The sequence below is a fragment of the Eutrigla gurnardus genome (assembly GCF_963514095.1).
Source record: "Eutrigla gurnardus genome assembly, chromosome: 11".
Lineage (NCBI taxonomy): Eukaryota > Metazoa > Chordata > Actinopteri > Perciformes > Triglidae > Eutrigla > Eutrigla gurnardus.
In genome coordinates this window covers 22,001,224-22,026,391 of record NC_139925.1, presented here as the reverse complement: position 1 = coordinate 22,026,391, position 25,168 = coordinate 22,001,224, and the positions used below count along the sequence as shown (strand labels likewise).

Sequence of the window (25,168 nt, the reverse complement as noted above, 5' to 3'; positions counted from 1 at the left end):
CACAGACCTACCTATGACACAGAACGGTTTCCTGGCGAAGCGGAGGCGTCCCTGCCAGCCTCGGTAGCGGCAGCAGCAGCCAGCACTCCATATCCTGATGATGTACTCCAGACCAAACACTACAATCATCACAAACTCCTGCAGGACACACATAAGTAAAAAATGACATATACTTAAACTCAAATGCAACAAATGCAGAAGCAACAGACGTTCAAGTGTCATATAAAAGAGTCAAAGAAGTTATAGTGTGTTGCTGTGGCTCCACCACTGGAACTACAGCAATACAGAACACACATCACACCAATGTGCTGCATTTCTTCAGTGACTATTTCAAAGGTCAATATGAGGTAAATGTGAAATAAATTACTTGCCCTGTCATTACCGTACTGGAGTATGTGAGTGTGTTTTTAAGTCACTAATAATCCTTTTTTTATTGACATGTTCTGGGAAAAACACAGGGGTAATTCATATTATTAATAATGGCTGTATTCCATTTAGATGTGCCAGCACCAGGGCCCTCTTATTACGCAGGCTGGCTCACTTGCTTGACTTACTGTGACACCCCAGTGGAACAGAGCCACGGTTACTGTTATTCGTTACACCTGTGCTTTTCCTGCTATGACAGTTTAAGATGTCTGCTCTGAGAAAGGCTAACCGACGCTAACCTAGCAATATCAATCACGCTGAGTCGCAACGTCATTTCCTTTAAAGGAATACTTCCACATTCTGGGAAACAGGCTTAAAGTATAACCTAGACCCTATTTTCCAATGTTTCTGTCCAGTATTGATGGAGAACGCTGCAGACAGGAGGCAATAAACAAACGCAACTCCTCACCGTCAATGTACGTCCACTAAAAGAGCTTCTTTTAGCCACTGATGAGCTCAGATTGTATCCGACAACATTATGGAAAGAAACCAACAGAGGATCAGGCGATTGGTCATGTGTGTGCATGCGTCCGTGAGTGAGTGAGTGTGGACCTCTCTGTCTGTCCGAGGCTAATCTCTTATTTTGCTGCAGAAAACTGGATTATATTTTGGGTAGCTAGTTGTAGCTTCATGCTCAAGGATTATATTTTGGGTAGCTAGTTATGGCTTCATGCTCAAGGATTATATTTTGGGCAGCTAGTTTTGGCTTCATGCTCAAGGACCTGTGGTGGTTGCAGTGAGTCACATTCTCCCTAACCATCTTTTATTGCCTGTTTTATACTCCTCACTCACTATTCTTAACTGGCCACTAGTAATAACACAGCTGAGTGCATCTCTGCACCCAGAGACATAACGGGAGGAAACAGCTTGCTCGCTTTTATTGTTTTGGACGGCGTGTTTGGCTAACCCGCTAACAGCTAACAGAAGTTCCAGTACACACACACTGCAGAGTACATTGCCACCACTCAGCCGCTGCGACGCAGGCAGACAGCTTGATGGATTTCATTTTCAATAGTTGATGATTCATTTTGGTTGTTATTATTGTTTGAATTAAGTTCATTTTAAGACGCCTTACAGTCCGTTGGTGTCTAGACGGGTGGAAAACCAGTTGTTGGTTGTATTCATTCAATCACACCATATAGCATTGGTCGTTGCAGATACACCTGGCAGAGATCTGCTCTCTACTGAGTGCACCTTCCAATTGTGGAAACTTGTCTTCAGGGTTCTTTCCTTTTGTTGCCAGATACTTGTGCAATCTTAATTTTCTGAAGCTCTCAGTGCAAAAACAAGCTCTTTTAGTGGACGTACATTGACAGTGAGGTGTTGCAGAGTGATTACTTTATTGCCTATTTAGCCATGCATCAATACTGGAGCAGTTTCAAACACTGTTGTCCCTATTAGTCACTTAGGCACAACAACATGTGAAAGTAGGTTGAAATATAGCTCTTCATTGCAGAGTAAGGTTTATACCACTCTGTCACAGTGTTTGGCCAAGAGAGCAAGAGTTCCTATGAATTCTATTATCAACAACAACTTAGACATTGTTTTTGGAAAGAGATGTTGCTCTTGAATATTTAAAATGCAAATTTCCATTGCTTTGAGTACCATCAATGAAATAGTGTTCCTCCATTTTATTTGGGTGGATGCTTAGACAGATATTTGATATCATGGACAACTGTAAACAGTCTGTAATGCTACGAGCAAGTTTTATGGAAGTTTCTCTGCTCTCCTCTGTACAGGAACAATAATTTTGCTTGAGGAGGATTTGTTGTTGCTTGTTCCCGCCACCTGCTCCGACTGATGATTTCCTGCTTAATCACATCTGAGACACAGACTGTAAACTTGAATTAAATTGTTGGATTGTGATCTTGGGAACGATTATTAAAGTTAATTATAGTGCTGAGAGTGCGCTATCAGCATTTCTAATGCAGACAGGAGCATCACTTATGCATCACACACACACACACACACACAATTCATTTAATCATGTGATACTTTCAAAATTTGTCAGTGTAATAAAGTATGAACTCAGTCAATCTCCCGGGAGACGTGCCCTGATTGAACACACTTCCTGTGTGTATATGTGTGAACAAGTTTTACCACTCATGTGGGGATATACAATATTAGATAACACACTCACATTGTGGAGACTCAACCTTTTTTTTTTTTTTTGAGACCAAATGGGGACAATTGCATGTCCCCATAAAGTACAACGTTACATTTCCGGGTGAAGACTTGGTTTAAGGTTAGGGTTAGAGTTAAGGTCAGGAATGGGCCGGTAGTGGTTCTAGTCTCCAGGAAATAAATGTGAGTCCCCAAAAGTCATGAGTGTGTGTGTGTGTGAGTGTGTGTGTGTGTGTGTGTGTGTGTGTGTGTGTGTGTGTGTGCGTGTGTGTCGTACCAGGATGAGCAGGCAGTGTGCAGAGAATTCCTGGTGAGCTGGGATGGTTGAAAACACGGAGAGAACCAGACATCCAAACACCAGGATGAACCTGAAAAAGACAAACACACACACACACACAGACACCCACAAATCAGCTGTGCCCAATAAATACAAATTGAACCATTAAATAACGAGTTTTGGCTCATTAGCTCAGGTAATCCACACGTCTGCATTTACACTTACACAGCCTTGCTGAAAGTGAACCAGCTATAAAGTGGAGTGATTCTTTCTCTTCTGCCAGGCTACATTAAGCAGGATTTAGACCAATCATTATCAGGACCAGGCGAAGCACAGTTTAAAGCTCCAGCAGGTTTATTATATTACTGTTACTTATTACTGGCGAGTCAGCTGATTCACATCCTTCTCACAGTAACACAAGGAGTCGACTCAGTGCTGCAGGCTGTGATGATGGTGGTGTGTGTTAGATTTGCAGTTATTCACTTAAAGCTAAAGAGGGCTGATTCATTCTTTTAAAGTAGTTATCTGCAAGTTATTTTGCATTGGAGCATTATTGGCTGGACATTAGCATCGCTGTGAGATTTTTCATCCAATTAATTTTTGCCTGCAACTTCAGGGTTAGGGCACTGTAATTCAGATATAACCCGAGCAATCAATGCAAATGTAAGCCACGTAATGCCTTGTAATGTAGCTCAATCCCCGACTCCTACTTTATACATGTGCTCTTGAGCAAGACACTTATGTTTGTAAATCTAAGTATATAGAGCAACAATGTCTGCAAACAGCAGGCTCTTACCCAGGAGACCAGTGTACGAGTCCTGTGTCCGAATACCAAGTACATCAGTAATGCTATTTCCAGGTATTTTAACCCAACCACGACCTTGTCCTGAACCTAACAAAGTCATTTTGTTGCCTTAATGCTGCAGATGATCAGTCAGTTCACTCATATTAAGAAAGATATATTTATTTTCCTGTTAAACCAAAATTTTCAATGATATTAATAGATGTATTTGAGAAAATATGCATTTTTAATTAACTCCATCTTCAAAGTGGAAATAAACATCGATACACTCAAAGAAGGAAGTTCCATAAAAATCGGGCCTCATTCACTCATATCCTTCTAATATTTTTCTTAAATTTGTTCTAAAGAACGTTCCTAAGTAAAGTCTACGTTGGATTCATGACGCGTTCTTTAACCACAGAATTCGCACCTGTGTTCTAATAATGATGAATCCCACGTCTTCGTAAATTGAAAGGGCATGCCAGATCTTCCGAATTGTAAACGCCCCGCCAATGCCCATAAAAGGGCATGAGACTGCAGGTCCATGTGCACACACGGAACTTGAGAAGAAAAGTTGAGAGAGAAGTAAAGAATGCAGAAATCTAAAAACGTAAGAAAGACTTCAGTCATTCTGAAGAGGAGGAAGCCGACTGCTGCAGGAAGTGAACAGCAAACAAGCTGTTGGATTCAGTAGTGGATCTAAAATAACACTAAAACAAGATGCATGGGATCCTGTTATTCATTCAGTAAATGCCATATCCGTAGAAGGGCACACAACCGATTATGGAAAATAAAAAATAGTTCAATGTCAAATCCGAGCTCAGAGTTATCACACTTACACAGTACAACCACACAATAATTGGTCTCCCCACACCCAACCTAACAGAACTGAATGGGGCCATTACAGGCATTGCAATCTCAATAGAACAACATCACACACCCACCGAACACCCACCTCACCCCTCGGCTGTCCAGACGGAGGTACGGAGCACTGAGGGGCCTGAACAAACAGCCTCGATGAACAGGCCTATATAGGACTTAATGTGTTTAATGCTAATAAACATAATGCTTTGTAAAATAATGAAAATAATAATTGAACAAGATATTATAAATTATAGAAAATATTAGAGTAATTTAAATCCAATAGTATTATGCAACTGTAGAATTGAAGAAAACACAATAACCAATTATTTTTCTCATAAATATCGGCACTCAAATGTGCGTAAGTATGCTTTTGAATGTTCGTAAGAAATAAGAAAACATTGGTGAATGCCAGAATCTTGTGCGCGAGTAGGATTTAAGAGGAAAATTCTTCATAAAATTGCTTGATGATCGAGGCCCATTGTGTCTAATTACTAGAAAAACACAGATTGCATCCATCCAATCAGAGTCCTCCTCACTGTCTGGGAGACCCAGAATGCGTGTCCTCCACTGCCCCCTCTTGTAAGTCATATGTTAACTTGGTTAATGAGGAAATGCAAATTAAAATTCACAGAGCAGCTTCCAGGCAACATGCTCTGGCTTGCAGCCTCGGCCTGCTGTTCTCTCTCAACCATTTTTTTTTTTTTAAAGATGCCATCTGTCTTTCTGATGTTTACTGTCTCCTCATCCCTGCAGATCTTTGAGTGCTTGTTTGCTGTGTACAGGATGTGATCCAGTCTTCTTTCCAGACCCACGTCGGTCTGATTTTTTCTTTAATCTTTTATGCTCTTTGTCCCTCCCTCCGCCTCACGTCTTCGTCTCCATCTTCAGTATGATGGATGCGACCATTTCTTTTTCTTTGAAGAGAGCGATGTGTGAGTTGATGGTGTGTGTACCTGCTGAGTTACAGCAGAGGAGGACTGATGGTTCCTAACATCCAGACCACATCTGCATCCGATACCGGCTCCTTCTTTAATAGCCCTTCACTGTCACACAGAGAGCTCAACTACAAACAGCATCCAGTCGTCATGAAGACAGGCGATGAATCGTAACTGCTATGAAAGGCTAACTCCACTTACCTGGAACACAGAACCATCTGAGATGCATTGTCAACTGTTTGGAAAAGTGCAGGCAGGTAAAAAAAAAAAAGAGGCAGGTGATTGGCCGAACCATCTGTCAATCAAACTCCCCTGATTCAGACTATTTGTGTTGGGTGTGTTGGTCCCTATGTCGATCAGGCGATTCTAGTCATAGAGTCTTGATTCTGATGACAGACCACCGTGTGTTATTATGTTGTCATTATTTTGTTGATTAAATGTAATTGAATTGCTATTTTTCTCCAGCTCTTTGTTTTCTCCACTCTGTCATGGTAGTCTCTCAAGGAACCATCAAAGAGGCAGGACTGTTGTTGCCATAGGAACATAAATGTCTCCATTTCACAATTCCACCTAACAGCACCTTCTTTTGCTTTGGCATCGTTTACGGTTGTGATTGTCGTGGAAGGAAAAGAAAAATACTCTCTCTATGTGCTAACCTCAGGAGATGCTTTTGTTGAGAACACAGTTGCATCTCCATGTCGTCACAAACACACCTAGACCACGGGACTCTAATCGGTTGTACACAAACCTATCACTGAAGTCTGATGAGATTTTATGTGATCCAGATCCATCAATTCTTGTGTGAACTCGCAACAATGCAGCTGCTGCTCAAGGTCATTTTAATGCAACACACTTAGAGGATAAGATCATTTAACTTAACTTTTTAACTTTACTTTCCCAAAGGAAATTTGTAGTTAACAACATTGTGGCAGTACCAACAATACGGCAAAGAACACAGAACACAGTAGAGCTGACATCATTCATGCACAAAGTTGGATATTGCACGTACTCCTGAGTCAACATGGACTTGGTCCAAACAAAGCAGTAAGTGGACATTGACTTGAGACGGTTAAGTCCACTGTGGTTTAAGGTCAAGAAATAACTGTCAAGCTCAATTATTGATTGTTTTTTTCCCGTGCTATATAAAAGGAAACTACTTCTGCAAAAGCAGTGGCATCCATTCATTTTAAACTAAACTGCAAGCACAACAACAGCAACAGGTGTTATCTCACGGAAGTTGGCCAGTAACTTCCAACTTCTGTGCTGTAGTTCTCATATCGACCAAGATGTATTAGGCTACATATAGACCATATTTCAAAAATATCATGATGATTGTGTAAGTCGTTGAAAACACGTTGAAACCACGTTGAAACCACGTCTAGGCTGAGAGTAGACAACTAAACTTCCAATTTTCAACCCTGAATATGCCAAATTCAAACTAGATGTCAGACCAAAAAAGATCTTATTTACATCTACTAAACGTACTTTAGACATCAAATCAGAACCTGTTCAGATTTGCAGATGCAGTTTGTGAAAGGATGCTAAAAGTCAGCTTGTGTGCACGGTCAGGCCTCCTGCATTTACAGGCTACGTTACACTGAGTGGAAACGAAAGGAGAAACATACAAGAACAAACAATGACTAAACAAACTGTGTCTCTAAAAACACAGGACATATCCTGGTGATGTCCTGGAATCTGTGTTCCTTCTACCTTATGACCTGATAGTTGAGCATTGGGGACAATTGATTAATTTGTCATTTCATTACAAATAACTTTAATACAGTGAAATAAAAAATGTGTTACAATTTAAATCAGGCTGTGTTTGTGTGTGCAATTGTGACATGAAACAAGAAATCACTTTAGTAGAAGGTTTCATCTGATGGTCTGATCTTTAAAAAAGGAAACCCGTGTTTCTGTTCACATCACACCACGTTGAGGCCTTGAGTGAACAAACAAAAGAGTTAAATATACAAGCCAAATTGAAAACTGTGTGCCTGGATACGGTGAATGACAAAATACAGCATTGTGTCTTTGATCAGACCTTGATTACAGCACGTGGCGAAATGAGCCCATCATGCAAAATTGAATAGCAGCTCCTGCAATTTACAGTCATAGGCTCCATGTAGAAAGTCATTATTTCTCTTTGATGGTCACAAAACATCCTGCAGTCGTTCACAATGACATCTATGACAGCTGCATCTCTCCTGTTTTTCCTTTTAAGGGGGCCGGATACAAAGATCAAAAACTATTATTTCATTATTATTTTATGACACATGCTGGTGGGAACATGTAACAATGAGAATAAAAGTAAGTTTGTAGTTGAAGTTGATAAGATTGGCATATTTTCAGATATGAAATACGTCCTCCAATCAGCATACTGTCAATATCTGTGTATGCACTCAGGCACAGTGACACTGTTCCACCTCTCCCTGTTCAGCAATTGATGGTGAAATTATTCAGTGGTGGCACGGTGACAAAGACGAAGGAGAAGCTGCTGCTGAATGACGACAGCACGACCAACCTTGTGATCGATAACGATGCCATATTGATCAGTCTCCAGGTGAATTAGCCACTTGATCTCATTCGCTCATTGAGGCGAAGTGCAGACACTGACGTCTGTGCGGCAATGTTTGAGACAGAGGAGGGTGTTTGTGTCTAGAACTTTTTCCATTAAATACTTTCTAATTGTCAGATTAACCCTGGACTGCTGGGAAAACCTGGACAGGATCACTACAACTGTATGAAACGGTTATTTAACACTGTGTAGGAATGATTTTAGTGTGTTAGCCTACTTAATACTAAATCACATATTCTTTACATTACAACTTTTGCAAGATTTTTTAATTATTATTTTCAGCAGCTTTGTGTTCCCTTCTTCCTAGGAACTTTTAATGATTCCACCATGGATGTGAGTCACTTTCTACTTTCTACCATATAATATTTTCATTTTATATTATAAAGAGTATTATACTATATTGGCCTATTCATTTTATATCAGACTCTGTGTGAATGGGTCTCCATGCTGTGAAGTGAGATGAGCCTCCTGAATTTGCTCAATTTCTTATTAAAAACGCTGTCAAGACTTTGATTTATTATTGCAGACGCAGGCTGCATCATTCTTGACCAGGAAAGAGGCAGAAAACGGTGCAGAGGAAACAAATTACCTGCAAAAAAAAAGACAACCCAGCTGACGTTGGGCGAAGCGAGAGGACACCCAGCCGGGTCCAACAAAGGGCTGACACATAGACACAGTCATGCCGACAGTCAATTTAGAAGATTAATACGGATGTTAACCTGTGACGTCTAGAGAAAGCTAGTCGTTTCTATCTTCCTCCAGTCTTCATGCTAAACTAAACTAATCGTCCCCTGGCTCTGAGACAAGATAAGATAACAGCCTTCATTAGGAAAAGTACAATATTGCAGCAGAAAAGAGGATAGTGCAACAAGAAGAGGCAAAACAGAACAAATTATATATATTATAATCAGATTATAATCATGGACAGACCGCGTGGATGACTTCACATTATTGCAGAAATGAAATGTACATACAAATAATGGCCGTGTTTCCCAGATTCGTTAAGAAGCTCTTAAGTGCTAAGATCGTCTTAGGAGCGCTCTTAAGAACGCTGTGAAAGAAGGATGGGCTTCCCAGAGTCGCTCTTAGCCTAAGAAGATCTTTCACTAAGAAGGAAACGTAAGATCGAGCTGACCCACTCTTAACAGCCTTCTTAGCGACCAAATGCTCAGTGATCAAGCCTCGTCAGGGAAATGTATATTCTCCACTTTTCGAAATAATAAACAAACAATGCTCAATGTTGTAATGCGCTAAAAAAAAAAAGAAACTTTTGAATTACACGTTTAAGTTTTCCACACACATCTGCATATATGAGTTTATAGTACTACACATAAAAACACATCAACAACCCTGTGGCATTTCACAGATATCAAGGAAACAGATGTAATTGAACTCATCCAGAGAGGCTCCACCTGCTACTCTATATAAAGGCGTTGCCAAAGTCCGCGCGTGTGAGAAACCATGGCTGCAATACAGCACATCTCGCTGCGAACCAACAGCGTCGCCGTGCGCGAAGCCAGACAGTTTATATAAATGCTTACGTGCGTCGGCACTTCTCGCCACTGGACGTGCTGTCAGACCGGGCTGTCCAGACAAAGTACCGGCTGCCCCGTGCGGAGATCCAACGGCTGATCACTTTGGTGTCTCCACACATCCAGAGAACAACCCGCTGCAACTTTGCCCTCAGCCCTGAGGTGCAGCTCCTGGCTGCGCAGTGGGGGAGCTTCCTGGAGGTGGTGGGGGACGGCACCGGCCTCAGCAAGGCATCGGTGTCACGGAGTGTGGCAGCTGTGACACTGATTCTCCTGCGTCATGCCCGGACCGACATAAAGATGCCAACCACACTAGACGAGGTCCGCCAGGTCCACCAAGGGTTCCACGCAGTGGCTGGGATCCCCCGGGTGATCGGTGTGGTGGATGGCACCCTCGTTCCCCCGAATAAAATTTCCCGGTGCTGCCAGACCTCGTCCACTAACACGCCCATCTCCTCCGCGGTGAACGCCGGTGCCCGCTTGCTGCTGCTTTCTTCCATTCTCACGTGTGTGCCTATATCCACGGGGGTATATATGTGCTAATGGGCTTGATTACTACTTGGATACACCTGTTGGCACACAGACAACCCCCCCCCCCCCCCTGCAAGTCAATCATATTTGTGAGATATCAGCCTGTCCAATTAGGAAGCAGCACCGTTTGGGAATCAATTTCTCGTGCTGTTGTGCAAATGGAACAGACTACAGGTGGAAACGAGTGGCAATTAGCAAGACATCCCTATAAAGGAATGGTTCTGCAGGTGGTGACCACAGACCATTTCTCTGTTCTCGGCCTTTCTGGCAGATTTTTTTATTCTTTGAATTTCAGCAGTGTTTGCACCACTAGAGGTAGCATGAGGCGGTTTCTCCAACCCACAGAAGTTGCCCAGTTAGTGCAACTCATCCAGGATGGCACATCAATGTGTCCCCCAGCACAGTGTCAAGAGCATGGAGGAGATTCCAGGAGACAGGCCAGTACCCCAGGAGACGTGGAGGGGCGTAAGAAGGACAACAACCCAACAGCAGTACCGATGATTATTTTTTTACTTTTCCCAGACCAGATGTCGTGTTTTTTGACCCCTCCACCACCCAGATCTGCTCCCTACGTGGACTTCCACAAACTTGAGTCTAATTTGTCATAAGAGCAAATGTAATCCACAACAAAATAATTTTCTTTCCAAACGCAATTCACATTTTGTTGTGTTGGAACGTGATTATTAGGAGATGAAATTTAAACAAAACAAAACTGAAACAAAAGTACTTGCTTAGCTGGTGAACGTCATGTGTTTGTAACCCACAACAATACATTTCCCTCAAAGTGTAATTCACGATGCATATTTGTTTGCTTTGATTTAGCAGACTCAGTTGGATGGATCACGTATCTCATGCATTTCTGTTCATTTTTCCAAATTGATTTTGGGGGTTTAATGTGTTTTAAAGTGCACCGTGTTGTAAACACTAAAGCAGGACACCCAGGAGAAGAGTTACATTAGCAAACATCAACAATATGGCAGCTGCCGGGTGAAGTTTAGTGCCTGTAAACAGCTGTCATATTATTCTACAGTGGCAGTGAGGACGTGACGTTCGTAGGACGCTCCGCTCTAAATGCCAGTTAATCGCTTTTATTAAATATCTCAGCGGAGTGCCGCTCCGCCGGCAACGCATCAAACCAACATCTGGTAAAGCTGGTGCTCGATGTCCTCGGAGGGCCCGCTTAAAGACGAACGGCCTCTGACTTCATGCTGAGGAGCGACCCCGCAGACAAAACCATATAGAGCCAGAAACCTGCAGCACGTCTCTGCTCGCTGACGGAGACGCCTGAACTGCCTCGGAGAGGAGGGGAGCCTGAGTGGAATCAGGTCCCCCGACGTTTCATACGTCCCCACCGCCACTTCAGAGAGGAATATCTGAATTTACGTTTTCACGTGGATCGTAAATCGCCTTGCGGACGACGCATCCAGACTCAAATGTGACCGTGAACCTTTTTTGCGAGGTACCATGAAGCTCATGAATTATGTGTCCCGTGGAAACATGCAGCACACACATGTAAATACGAAGAAGTATGTTTATGATAAAGAGGAGGAAGACTATATAGAAGGATTGACATGTTCCCCTCCACGTGTTTATATGAAATAAGCATCTGAGAAGGGGAAGAGAGACAAAGTGTGTGTTATATGTGACGGATTGGGTAACGTGCAAGGTCAGGGTTTTCCACACAATACGGTCTGGTATCATTATCTATTTCCTTCTTTCTTTCCGTGCCAACCATGCATACCCTTTCAATCAAGGCGCAGGGAGGGAACGGAAACAGAGAGCGCAAAAAGATTGAGAAGGAGAAGCGTTGGAGAGAGTCGAGTATGCCTCATGGTGTGTCGAGGGTAGCGGAGTTAAAGAAAGTACGAAAGACGCAAAAGGAGCAGCGACGTCTACGGTGGCGGGGAAAGAAAGTGCTGAATGCTGTGAATGAAAAGGACCGAGGCAGGATTGAGATCAGCAGGTTCCCCTGGATGAAAGCAGCGGGGCTAGCAGAGGCTGCGATGGGACGATAAAGAGTGAGCTCAGCCATAAATAACAGGACTCCTTCTAGGAAAGGCTCGGTGGATCTGTACATCAGAAATAAAACAAGAGAGAGAGATTAAAGGAGAGATGACAAGCTCTCTCTTTGGATCCCACTATGTCATTGAACTGTTTTTTATTCCAATTGATACCTGTTCAAACCCATGGGTGAGAGAGGGAGGATTGGATGAAAACACACACTGCTAGATAAAGAGAAGACAAGGAGAGGGGAGGTGGGGGGAGGAAGATGAGAAAGGGGGAGTGAGGAGTGAGGAAGAGGGATGGAGCCAGGACGACTCCTTGCCAACGGTCTATTAGTTAATCCTCGTGTTTATCCAGTCAAGTGCAGTATCTTACCTGATGATGGCAGCGATAAAACATATGGTTTTATTTCTAAGCAACTACTTGACCAAACAGAGCCGGGGCCAAGGACACGCCGCTGCACAGGCCAGCTTCCTCTGCACACTTCTCACAGGCTTTTCTCCATCAGAAGCAAAGTTGAACGATGATAATAGTCATATATAATAGTTCTCATATCCACCTCAGACAGTTCAAAGCTGGGTCAGCTGGAGGTAGAAGGACTCACATTTCAAGAAGCTAACCTGTAAGCTAGTGGTTTAGTGTAGAGGGAGAGGAATTGTCCATTTTTTTCATGTGGCTCAGCATGAAAACAAGGCCAATGGAAAGTTTATTAGGATCCTTTGTTGTGGTGGACACATCCACGTGACTTTGCACAGAGTCCAGAGATGGTGACTACTTGTTGTGGAGTGACGCATTCATGATGGTTTTCCTGAACCTAACTCTCGTTTTGTCGTCCCGACTAAGAGAGAAAAAAACATGCAGATGGTTGTGACTATTTCACAAACTGCCATGAGACTGTGTTGTGACTTTACATGGAAAACAATAGGAGATGTATGATAAATACATGCTTCTTGATTTCACACTGTAGATGTAACGCTGGTCAGCTAGCATGCATCAATCAATCAAACATATTTCAGGGGTGTGTACAGTATATATTATGTATGTATTATTATACAACACAGTCTCTTGTGAAACAGTCACAATGTTATCTCTTATCTACACCCTTGTCTTCTAAATCTCTTATTCTATCATATCCTACAGAATGACATTCCCATACAACTTCTCTCTTGTAAAAAGTATGTTTTCCAGACTAAACGGTTGTAGTTTTAAGAAGAATCAAACATGTGGTAAATGAAGAAAACCAAAACAAAACGACTTGGTGAGGTTCAGTAAAAAACATCACCGTGGTTTGGCTTTAGATGACAACAAAAATAAATAAATCACAGGACTTGGTAATGTTTAGGGAACAAAGCTGCTTGGTTGTAATGGGACACTTACGTATTTGGACCCTTCCACCACCCAGACCTCTTCATTACGTAGACTTACGCAAACGCGTTTGAAATTAATGTGTGAAACGTCAAGAGCAAACGTAATCGATGACAAAATCATTTCCCCCTCAAAATGTCATTTACGTCATTCCATTCTCTATGAATGTGATTTATAGGAGGCCAGGCTCCTGGACAGACTTTCACCCAGGAGACTGCTGCTCATGTTAACTTATTTTAACCCAAAACAGGATTCTTCTGAACTTAAAGTAATTATTTGCATAATTAAACCTTAAAACTAAGAAAGTTTACTTTGAAGAAAGAAGTCATGCGCGTACTGAGCGGAAACTGACACGCCGACACGTCCAAAAATGATGCTATGACGAGTCGGGAGTGAGAGCGCGTTGATAAATCTGAAAGCAGCGGAGCGGGACTCGAACCCTTGTGACACGTCTGAATACATCGTCACCAGTGTCGAGTACCAGCTCAAGAAGCAGCTGTTTGTTTTCTTATCCCACATCTGAGCCACGTGAAGAGAGACGCAGAGAGAGAGAGAGAGAGAGAGAGAGAGAGAGAGAGAGAGAGAGAGAGAGAGAGAGAGATAGTACGGTTGGATGGAGGCGTACGGAGAGAAGGAAGGAGCCGGGCAGGAGCCAACTTTCCATGATGAAGAGACGGGTGTGAGAAGAGTCGGAAAGCTTTTAGTGTGTGTGCGTGTGTTCTCGCTAACTAGCCGCAGACTGACACACTGTTGAAAGAAGCCAACAGCTAACAGGGTTCATAAAAACACAGGCTTACCGTTACACACACACACACACACACACACACCATACATCAGATTCCCGTTGGTCTGCACTAATACCATCCAAGACTCGACTCCTGTTCAGAGTGCTGCTCAGCAGATGTCAAAGACAGCTTGATAGAGAGGGATAACAAAACTGTTTTAAATTCAAAATGCACCGTTTTGTTATTCTATAAGAATCTGGAACAAACCAAGCCAACAAAAAAAGGGAAAAAAAAAAGAAACATCAGATGCCAAAATCCCCACAAGACGACAGCGTGCTAACAGAGTGGGGAGGGGAGGAGGTTTAGCGTGAGCGTCTGTGTCTCTTTTTCCTTGAACTTCATATCAAACGCTTTTTTTTTTTTATCATTTGATTTCTGAGAAATCAGAGTGCACATAAACACGGCCTCATCCAAATCAAACCTCGGAGCCAAAGGAACTACGCTGCACAGTTAAAGACCTGAAGTTATCGGTTTTACAATAAACTGTGCGCCGGCTGTGTAAATCTAGCAGATAAACTTTCCTCCTCCGTCTTGTTGCTCCAAACAGTTCCCTCTACTTAGCCTATTGTGTGCATTCTGGCTGAGGCTGCTCGTGTCTCAGCGTATCCACTGGGCTTATGGGCAGCCGTGATGAATGCCACCTTACTGGGCTAGCAGCGTGTGCACGGAGGCTCATCAGTCAGACCTCGCCTGTACAATGCAAAGCAAACGAGTTCAATTCCTGTGCAGCTTAATTGGGTTTGTCAGGAATCCATTCTTGCTATTTGTCAAGATTTTTACTGCATGTTGACTGGTTTTCCTTTTAAAGGAGGGAGTGTTAGTGTGATTTCCAGACCTGAAAATCAAATCTGTTTCAAGTTGAGGTGAAATAATAATAAAAAAAGAATCCAATGATCTTTTTCTTCTTAAAACACTTAATATAACATGTGCTTAAATCAGGTTATTTCAACCAGTAATGTCATGACATCAATCAATCTGAAGGTTGTGAGCTAATCTTTTCAACCATCAAATTAAATTCTCCCCACGTTATGATTTACCACACTATCCTGTTAGAAATGTATCTCCATACCGAAGATAGATAAACGGGATTCAACTCAACTTTAATATTGGTACTTGGGTTCAGTGGGTTTTGTTTTGTGTTCAACATCATAAGATAAAATGTCCGTTTAGTTATTAAATATGGGTTCAGTTTTTGCATTTTTGTCCTTGATCATTAGAATGCATCATTTGCCTTATTAAGATTCTGTAGTACACTTAAATAAAGTACTACCTAGAACCATACATGATTCTTCAGCTGGTTCTACCTTGCATCCAACATAAAGGGTTATACCGGCAACCATCTGTGAAAGGTTCCACCCAGAATCTTATCTAGAGGATCTTTCCAGAACATTTTCATCTTCCAAGGTTTCATCCAGAACCCGCCCAGGAGGTTCTATCAAGAACTCTTTTAAATGATTCCAAGGGGGTGGATTATAGATTAAACCCTTCTTATTATTAAAACAATATCGCTGCTTCTGCTGCATCAAGGCAATCCTAAATCCACGGCATGCTCTTTCGAGCAAATGTGGAGAAGCACTTTGGTTGTGGTTAAAGGACCAGGACGTGACATGCAGCCATGTTAGAGTCTGCCCAGTCAACATATTTTGGAGCTTTTTATGCTCCTAAAAGGAAATGAGGGGAGTGGGACGGGGCCCCACACAAGATCCAAACCGGGGATGTTGCGGTTCATTAATGGAGTGCTTGGTCACCAAGGCACCCCATTAATCCATGGTCTACATTTTAATTGGGCCACAGATTCATTAAAAACTACAAATCCATTCACTACTTAAATTGGTGAGCTTAAACTGAGGCTCAATCTAACTTTAATGTGCGGACCATTTATTTGGGTTTTTAAGATATTATGCCCCTTTCAGTCATAATTAGAGGGGTAATTGGACCGTTTGAACTTTCCTAACATGGAGAGAAAGCAAACCATGTCAATAACTGTGTGCTGAACAACAGAAGCAGAAGGAGAGAGGCTCTAACATACTGCTGCACTGGGGATGAGGGAATGAGAAAGGTTGAAGCTGTGGTGTTGAAGCTGGTGGAGTAGCGGCAGCTCATTAGGCCAACAGATGGCCGACTGGTTCCCAAAGCACAGAGGCGACTTAACTGGAGAGAGGCTGACTCAGCGCAGAGTATACATAGTGTATGTGAAGAACATGTGCAGAAATATGCATATCTGTACGTGCATGTGTCGTCCCACGCGGCGCCATCTGTACTGTTTCACGGTTAAACCTGTAATCTGCATCCTTGATTTTGGAACTTTCTCTTTTCCAGGCTACGTGAAGGTTCAAGGTGATGACGAGGTTTATGTGTGAAAAGGTCTGATCAGTCATCATCTGTTTGAAGCTTCATCCATACGAAGACTACGCGTATCAGATGGGTGTTTTTGCACTACGTTTCACTCGTAAGTCGATCAGTTTGACCTGTGAATTTGCTGCAAATTAAGTCTGGGAATGATTCATTCAACAATTAGCTGCTGCTGCTGCTGCTGGCGGCACCAAACACAACACACGCTCCAGAGGGTTTTTCCCCGGGATGCTGCATTAGTGGGAATTAGAAACTATCAAGAGCAAAACAATTTCCAAAATCAAAACTCAACGTTATATCATTGTTTTTATTCATTCTGTAGGAAAATCTTTAAAATTGTAACGTTGACCTCTTTGTGCCGTTTCTGATATTAACGTGTGAACTCTGTTCATGCGAGGGGATAGTGATTGTCAAAACGTGGACCCTTAGAGGATGACTTTGAATGGTCAGATTATGTTTACATGCACAAAATAATCTGTTTTTTATGAGCAACAACAGACGCATTGCGCTGAAAGTCACCAGTTAACTTGGTCACTGTTTGAACCGCAACACCTGTTGCTCTGAAACGGGATCCTGTCTGCATTCTGTAGAACTAGAGTCACTGTTGGAATATCGATTCTGACACATGAACATCCAACAACCAGACATCTAGGGGCTGCTCACAGTTTTAATTCAATGCTTAAAGCTTCACTGGCGTCTGGACAACAGGAGGAAATCGGCATATCCCACATGTCTTGATCGGAAAATGCTCTATTCGGTGTATGATCTAATTCTGAATATCCAAACAGAATATGATGGTTACAGGACCAATATCAAACTTGGAATATTGTCAAATTGCAAATAATAGTGGAACAGAAAACGTAATGTGTGGAGGCAAAGGTGTGATGCTTCAAAACCACTCGTGGGGAAGGTGAGACTAGAGGCAGGAGGCAGAGGGTGAAAATGGAGGAAGAGAGAGCTAGAGATACTAAGAAGAAATTAAAGTCTGACAGAAAAAAGAAAAAGACAAATAGGAAGAAGGAGATTTTCCCTGTTTCCAGTCTGGAGGAAATGGGACGCAGTCAGCCTGCAGGCTAGAGAGAAATCAGCTTCACCGCCGTTACTGTCTGTGTCTCTCCTTTTTCCTGATCACAATAAAAGACACCAAGAGAGCCGTTTGTGCTTGAGAGAGCCACAGAAACAAAATACGCTTTACAATTACGTTTGGCCCCATCGGGAGGAGAGCAAACACAGTTTGACGTCATAGCACCAGATCTCTGTTTCTGAACTCTTCTTTTTAAAATCTCAAAAAAAACAAAAACATTTTAAGTTGAATTCTTCTTCATAAAAGACATGCAACAACAATACATGAAGACTTTCCTCTCCTGCAGCGGAGGAAGTTTTGCATCCACCCTCTTTCTGTCATACGGCAACATAAGTCAGATAAAAGGCAGCAGCATTAACATTGTAATATATGACTTGTGGGCTTAAATATCAGGCTGGTCTGCTAAAACTTACATCCCCACACAATGAAAGTGAATCGTTTTGAGGGAAACGTACGTTGCATTTTTGTTACTTTTGTGTTAATCTGTAACGTACATGAGTGCAGATTAGTTGTATGGGATTTATGCAGGCTTGTACGTGCCTACACCTGAGACATTAATACCAGAGCCCACAAAATAATTCCCGACACAACTTCTTTTCTACATGTTCCACTCTAAGCTCGGATGGATGGCGGATGCAAAAACAGTGAGGGGATACAGCACTCAGACTGGATCAAAGGATGAGAAATCCTTCAGCATATGAAGTGAATTGTACGAGCTGTTCTGTGTCAGACTGGCAGAGATCAGTCCACACCAAGGAAATGAAGTGGAAGAACTGATGAGGAGTGTAGGTGGAGGAAACATTAGTGGCAGACAAAAGAGGAACGATGTTTAATTGGAGGAAAATATAGCTTTCTGTTTCCTTAACGTGCCCGCTGGACTCTCTTCGGGCTCCTTATATCTCTGTTGCTATTGGCTAGCAGGTGAAGTAGACTGGCAGGTCTCGCTGACTGACTCTGGACAGGATCACTGCTGTTAGTGCCGAAGACGTAGAATACAAGCGTTTCCCACCACTTAGCAGGCCATTAAAGAAAGCATGTGCACGTGCAGACACACAAACGAATAATCGGAATGATTGTAACATTTTCATAGAATGTTTCACTGGAATAGGACGGAATGGAAACAACGCAATTAAGAGTAGACTTGAAAACAGAAGAATAACAGGGAAAAGCAGTCGGAGCCAACATCTTAACAAGGAGCAGAAATGCCGACATTCCGACAGCGAGGAAAAGATGGAATTCTGGGAATGTCCTAATCAGCCAAGCTGATGGCCTCCAGATAAGACGGATAATCAAGGATAGGAACAAATGGGTGCTCACTGATGGAGGGAGATGGGAGAAACGTGTGCCCCAGTGACACCCATTCCACCAGATCAAACACGCCGGCACTCAGACGCTGTTTGATGTCTGATTGGAGGGGAAATTGTGGGCAATCTGACGTGTGTTTGTGTATAATGCGTGTAACATACTTGTTTGTAATTGATGGCGTGTATCAATGTGATGTGCACAATGTGTGTTTGTGTGTGCATGTGTGTAACGCGTGTTCATGTGCTGCACCACAGCCACCATGTGTTTGTGTCCGTCTCCCTGTGTGGCGAGGACACCTGGCATCCGATACATCTATAAATACGTTCTGATTATAACTATATATCAGTAGGTCTGAGTCTTGCAACGTCACCTGGTTTCTCATACTACAGGATGGATGATCAATCAGAAGGTTCAACTATTTCTTGCAGCCACAGTTGAGTTTGAATGCAGAAAAGCTGCGTTGAAAACATGAACGTGGAAGCAAATCGATTTTCATGCAAGTTCATGAAAATCAAAAAGTGAGCATTTTTTGAGTGTATTCAGCTGCCATTTTCATCAAAGTTTAAAAGTCAATTTAAGTTAATTTAAACTTGTCTGCATCTCTTGTTTCATCAACCATGGACAAAACTAACTAACTAAATAACTCAAATCAGGAAAACTGCGTGGAATGACGGTAGGGCAATAACTCCATCTCTGCTCGATCACAGGGGCGTTGCCGGGGGAACCGTGGTCATTTGGTTCGTCACCACAAGCTGCTCGTGAACAACTGGAATTGGACTGTGAAGAGTAAACGTCTCCCTAACCCTAACCCTCTGTCGTCTGAGTGAGGTTGTTGGATCGTCGGCAGAGCCCATCGATGAAAGAGTCACTCTGATTGGCTGTTAAGCTTCAGCAAATCAGTGCTCGAGAAGAGAACCGAAAGCGAGGAAAGCAAGCAAACTGAATTGAAGAGGGCACACACTGATTTTGTCATCTTTATCCCACCTGATCGTTCCAGCAGAAGAACAGCTCACACTTACATCTGGAGTGCTGAATGGCGAGCGAGGGTAGTGAGAACATGTTCCTAATTGCTGCTTTGTTTCGTACGACCTATCCATTTTCCCATTTCCCTTTTACGAATGATGAATACATTCGACCTCCGCATGTCGTATAAAGACTTGTTTCCTCTCCCACAGACCCAGAACGTACCAACGTTGGCTGTAGTACTTGCATGAGTGCTGGTGCAACTATTTGGTTGAGACGAAGGCGGCGTCTGGCGGAGCAGGGCCTCCGTCGCCGCTCGTTCTTTAATCCGTTGGGTGCGTCTGGGCCTCAACAGGAGAAGCCAGACCTGTTGAAACCCTTTCTGGAGAGCTGCTGAGTGTGCTGCTCTGGCTGGTGGCTAACCCCCCCCCTCTGTCGCAGCCCAAACATTATTCCAGCTGATTAAACGCCAATTCCCATCAAGAGAAGCCTGCGAGGCTCTTCTGATTAACACAAACCACCACGCACCGCAATGTCTTCAGTATGTGTCTTTTTCCATCAATGCCTTCCCTCGATGCTTTCTTTTGTCTGGATTTTCACTCTGTTTCTATTTATCTAACGTCCATCTAGTATTGCCGTCTCTCCAGGCTTCTTACAGTGCGTCTCCTGTCGTACTTTATTTTTTATTACTTTCATCTTTTTTTTCATTCTCTGCTATGTTTGTAATAATTTCCAAGTCAACAGTTTCCTCTCGATTGCAACCAAAGAAAACAGACACAACGTCGTCCGGAAAAAAGGCTGACAGAGCCACACAGCGTCTGGCAGGATTTCGTTAACAATTTTATAGAAGTTAGAAACAACAAGAGCAGTGGAAAACAAGTAGAAAGAGAGAGGCCATTGATGGTTTGATGAAAGGTTTTAAATACGATTTAAACACATTTACGTGTGGGACTCGTTTACTTCAGTTCATCAAGACCTTTCTCTGGTTTCGCGTTGCTCGATCACCGTGGAGGTCTTCAAGCGGAGGGACAGAAAAAAGTGAATCTCTAAATCAATCAGATAAAAGGGTTAGACTATCAGACAGACCCAAATAAGAGTCACCATCTTATACTCAAAAACTAAACAGCAAGTTTCTTAATTCTGTCGTCACTGCTTCCTGTCCCTAACCTGAAACAACCCAGACCTCCAACGGAAAATCAATCAGGACTCTTTTTCTCGGTGGACAGACAAATTAAACGCATCCACATATGCAGCGGTCAGAGTGACCTGGTATTACACATTGATAAAAACCTCTTATGGTGGGGGAGTGTGGAGGTGGAGGGGTTCAACAGCACAGGACTTTCAACCACGAGACCGGTGGTGGTGGTGTTGTTAAGTGACGTATTCCTGATGGTTTTCAGAAAACTAACCAAGAGGTTTTAAACCTGACTCCTGTCTTGTAGCGTAACGTCGTCCCACTGACATGAATAAAAGTCGTGCTGAGCAACATGAAAACATTTGTGTGCCACTCAGCAGGAAACCAGTAGACTTAATGTTCTGACTTGTTCACGAACTGCCACGAGACTCCGTTTAACACTTCAATTCTGACTCAGTCACAAGATGGAAGCCTTGAGGGTACGTTCGACTATGAGGTTCTGCCGTTGTCAAAGAAAAGCATGTACTGTACATGTGCACTATTATAATAAGCTCCGGAGACGCGGCTGCTGGTGGTCTGCACACACACACACACACACACACACACACACACACACACACACACACACACACACACACACACACACACACACACACACACACACACACACACACACACACACACACACACACACACACACACACACACAGGCTGCAGCAGCACTGAAGAGCCTTGTGGCCGCATGCCTTCACACTTGTGTCTATGACTCGAGCTGTGCCCAGCTGTTGTGCATTGACAAGACTACAGCCAGCAGTGTGTGTGTGTGTGTGTGTGTGTGTCCAGGACTGCTAGCTATTTCCTGAGCTGTCTGTTTTGAAAGCAACTGCAGCTGCTTTTCTCTCTGCTTCCATATAATAGAAAAGACTGTCATTTTAATACTGACTCTTGTCTGTCAGGAACACTAATGCTTTTACCGTGTACAGGTGTGTGTGTGTGTGTGTGTGTGTGTGTGTGTGTGTGTGTATTGCTCTAATATGCATTTGCACGAGGCACAGTTACACTGTTTTAATATGAGCAGTCATCACAGAGGAGCCCTGATTATTTCACTAATATTATCTGACAGGTGATGCAGTTTTGCTGTGAGCTCTATATCGGAGGGCGACGGCAAACAAATTCAATTTAATCATATTTTGATTGACTTAAAACAGAGTTGTGAAAGGTTGAGAGTGACACTGAATCCAAAGAGTTTTTCTATTGATTTTCCATCTTCCAGGCCACTGAAGTCAAATCTACTTGCATACAGTACCTCTACAATATGCAGCGTAGTGAAGTTCATAAACAAACAAACTGAACTGTGAACTACATTTAGAAGGGAACTCATTTTGTCCTGGATTATGTTTGATCGTGTCGTATCACATATTGCATTCAAATGAGTCCATGAACGTCCACACAGGGAGGAGGTCCGGGTGGTGGACGGGTCAAAACACAGCACCAGGAGACGAGATTATCATAATGTCCCATTTATACTTGTGTTTTTGTTTTGTTTCAATTTCATAGTCATTTTAAGCCAAACCATGATGTTTTTTCCTGCCTCACCACACACTTGTGTTGCCTGAACCTAACTATGTAGTTTATTTTGTTCATTAAATTATATGTGTCCCTGGAAACATAACTGACGGAGCAGTTTACTTGTAGACAGAAGTACAAGAATGCTAGTTGCGGTTTAGGTGGAGATTTGAAAATGCAGTTTTTAGGAGGCTCATCAATCTGCTGCTCTTCCACTTGTCCTGGCCTCACAAAGAGGACTGTTACCATCAGTATGTGATGGTATATTATATGTCATTGGATGTAAAGCGTCCTGCTTCAAATCCAACCAATAACTGGACTTGTTTCTCATTTCTGTCACCGTCGCCGCGGCCCGTCACATGAAAGCCATGGCGGGAGAAGAAGCTGCAGCTGTCAGGAGGAGACGTCGCTAATAAACACACAGGCGACCACAGAGCTGAACCAATAGTAACCTTTGTTTTTATGGTGATGAGGATCTTTAGATCAAGTTGAGTCATGAGGTGTGGGACTCCTGCTGGTCTGGTCTTGGTCTTGACTCGCTCTCAACCCCACAAAGTCTTGGTCTCGATACTCTCTGGTCTTGGTCTCTCTCTGGTCTTGGTTTAGGTGGTCTTGGTCTCTCTCTGGTCTTTGTCTCTCTCTGGTCTTGGGTTAGGTGGTCTTGGTCTCCCTCTGGTCTTGGTTTAGGTGGTCTTGGTCTCTCTCTGGTCTTGGTTTAGGTGGTCTTGGTCTCTCTCTGGTCTTGGTTTAGGTGGTCTTGGTCTCTCTCTCTGGTCTTTGTCTCTCTCTGGTCTTGGGTTAGGTGGTCTTGGTCTCTCTCTGGTCTTGGTTTAGGTGGTCTTGGTCTCTCTCTGGTCTTGGTCTCTTGGAACTACAGAACACTGAATTTTGCTAAATTGTTGCTGAACTTCATTTGAGTTAAAGACAAATATTTGTATTTTGGATCAAACTCAGTAAAGAAGCTTTCTGAGGTTCTTTGTTACTTTTATATACTGTTTATATCATTTATTTTTTGTAGTGGTGGAATGTAACATAAGTACTTGTGCCATTTTTGTTTTATATAACTTTACATTTGTTCTCCACTATATTTCATAGGTAAATGCTGTATTTTTTAATACACTACATTTATTTTAACAGTATTATTCACGTTCTGAAACCATACCGTACTTTTTTGATGAACCACACTATAACGTTTTGTTTTGACATACCATATAATGACTTTCTTATCACACACAAGTTACTGTCCAGATTCAGATTATTCAAGCCAAATACACTCCGCTAATAAATTATAATATATTAAGATACGTTTAACTAACTGGCAGTAGAAGTAATTTAAATGACCTCCATCTTTATAATCTAGTAATATAATTAAATGATTCTGAAATGGGCCGTTCTACTTCATAGCTTCATTTTTATTTGAAGTAAATCTGGACGTTTATACTTTTATAAGCAAGATTTTGACTGCAACGTATTACTACAATTACTTAAGTATTTTTTTGTTCCAGTATAGAAACCAATCCACTAAAGTCAGTGATGTGAAAGATGAAATATAAACATAACAGACAGAGATCAGACATAAACTCTGCATGACCGGCCTCCTAAAGCTATTATAGGTATTACGTCAGCTAATCTTGACTATTTTAGCACTATTTTATGTCCAGTAATTTCAAAGCTGGTCTTCCACAACACCAGCTCCACGCCAGGGTCTCTGACTGAGAGAAAAACAGAACCATCAGTGCATTTTTAATATCAGGCACTTTTGGCCGAAATAACTTTATTAATAGCAGGACTTGGACCATGACAGTGTTCTTTGAGACTGCCAAAAGAAGCAAGAGACAGAGAAGAAAAGAGATTGCATTTGTGTGTGTGTCTGTGTGTGTGTACGTGTGTGTGTGTCGAATGGATGGAGAGAATCTGAGTGAAAGTTAAAAGAAGTGAAAGAGTGAGAAGAGTGAGAGCAACACATTGTGTGTCCATGCGTGTTGTGCGTTTATGCTGTGTGTGTGTGTGTGTGTGTGTGTGTTTATATGTGTTTATGTGGGTGTGAGCAAGACATGGTTTGATCTTGTGTTGAAGTGTGTAAAGAGATTTTCCATCCATTAAGGTGGCCACACACACACACACACGCACGCACACGCACGCACGCACACACACACACACACACACACACACACACACACACACATATACACACACACACACACACACACACACACACACACACACACACACACACACACACATATACACACAGAAACTCTTGAAGGCGTAAGAAAAGTCACTTTGAGATCCAGCGACTGACATCTCAGCTTAGTTAATACACTAAATACAGTTGGCGTCGTCAAACGTGTGTGCACACCTGAAGCAGCTCATACAGCTCGAGAAGATAAGATTCTTATTCATGTGAACCTAAAACTATGACTGTTAGCCCAGTCGGCAAGTCCGGCGGATCGAGGGCCAGATTTTGAATGTTTACAACTCTCACGCTCCTCCCCCACGACCACCGAGCTCCTTCCCCTCGACTTTGTGCCCTTTGAAATCCCTTAGATCACGCCACCTTTGAA

General features: G+C 42.6%; 1 protein-coding gene across 7 annotated transcripts in view; it reads right to left on the bottom strand.

Moving 5' to 3' along the window:
- The window catches only part of kcnq5a (potassium voltage-gated channel, KQT-like subfamily, member 5a), a 103,459-nt gene that overhangs the window by 29,391 nt on the left and 48,900 nt on the right, over positions 1 to 25,168 (bottom strand). For all 7 annotated transcript variants that reach the window (XM_084020817.1, XM_084020820.1, XM_084020819.1 and 4 more), the window contains exons 2-3: positions 2,828 to 2,918; positions 12 to 138 (exon numbers count right to left, since the gene is read on the bottom strand). In XM_084020817.1, the coding sequence (XP_083876943.1) occupies positions 12 to 138; positions 2,828 to 2,918 (218 nt within the window). The remainder of the gene's footprint in view (positions 1 to 11; positions 139 to 2,827; positions 2,919 to 25,168) is intronic.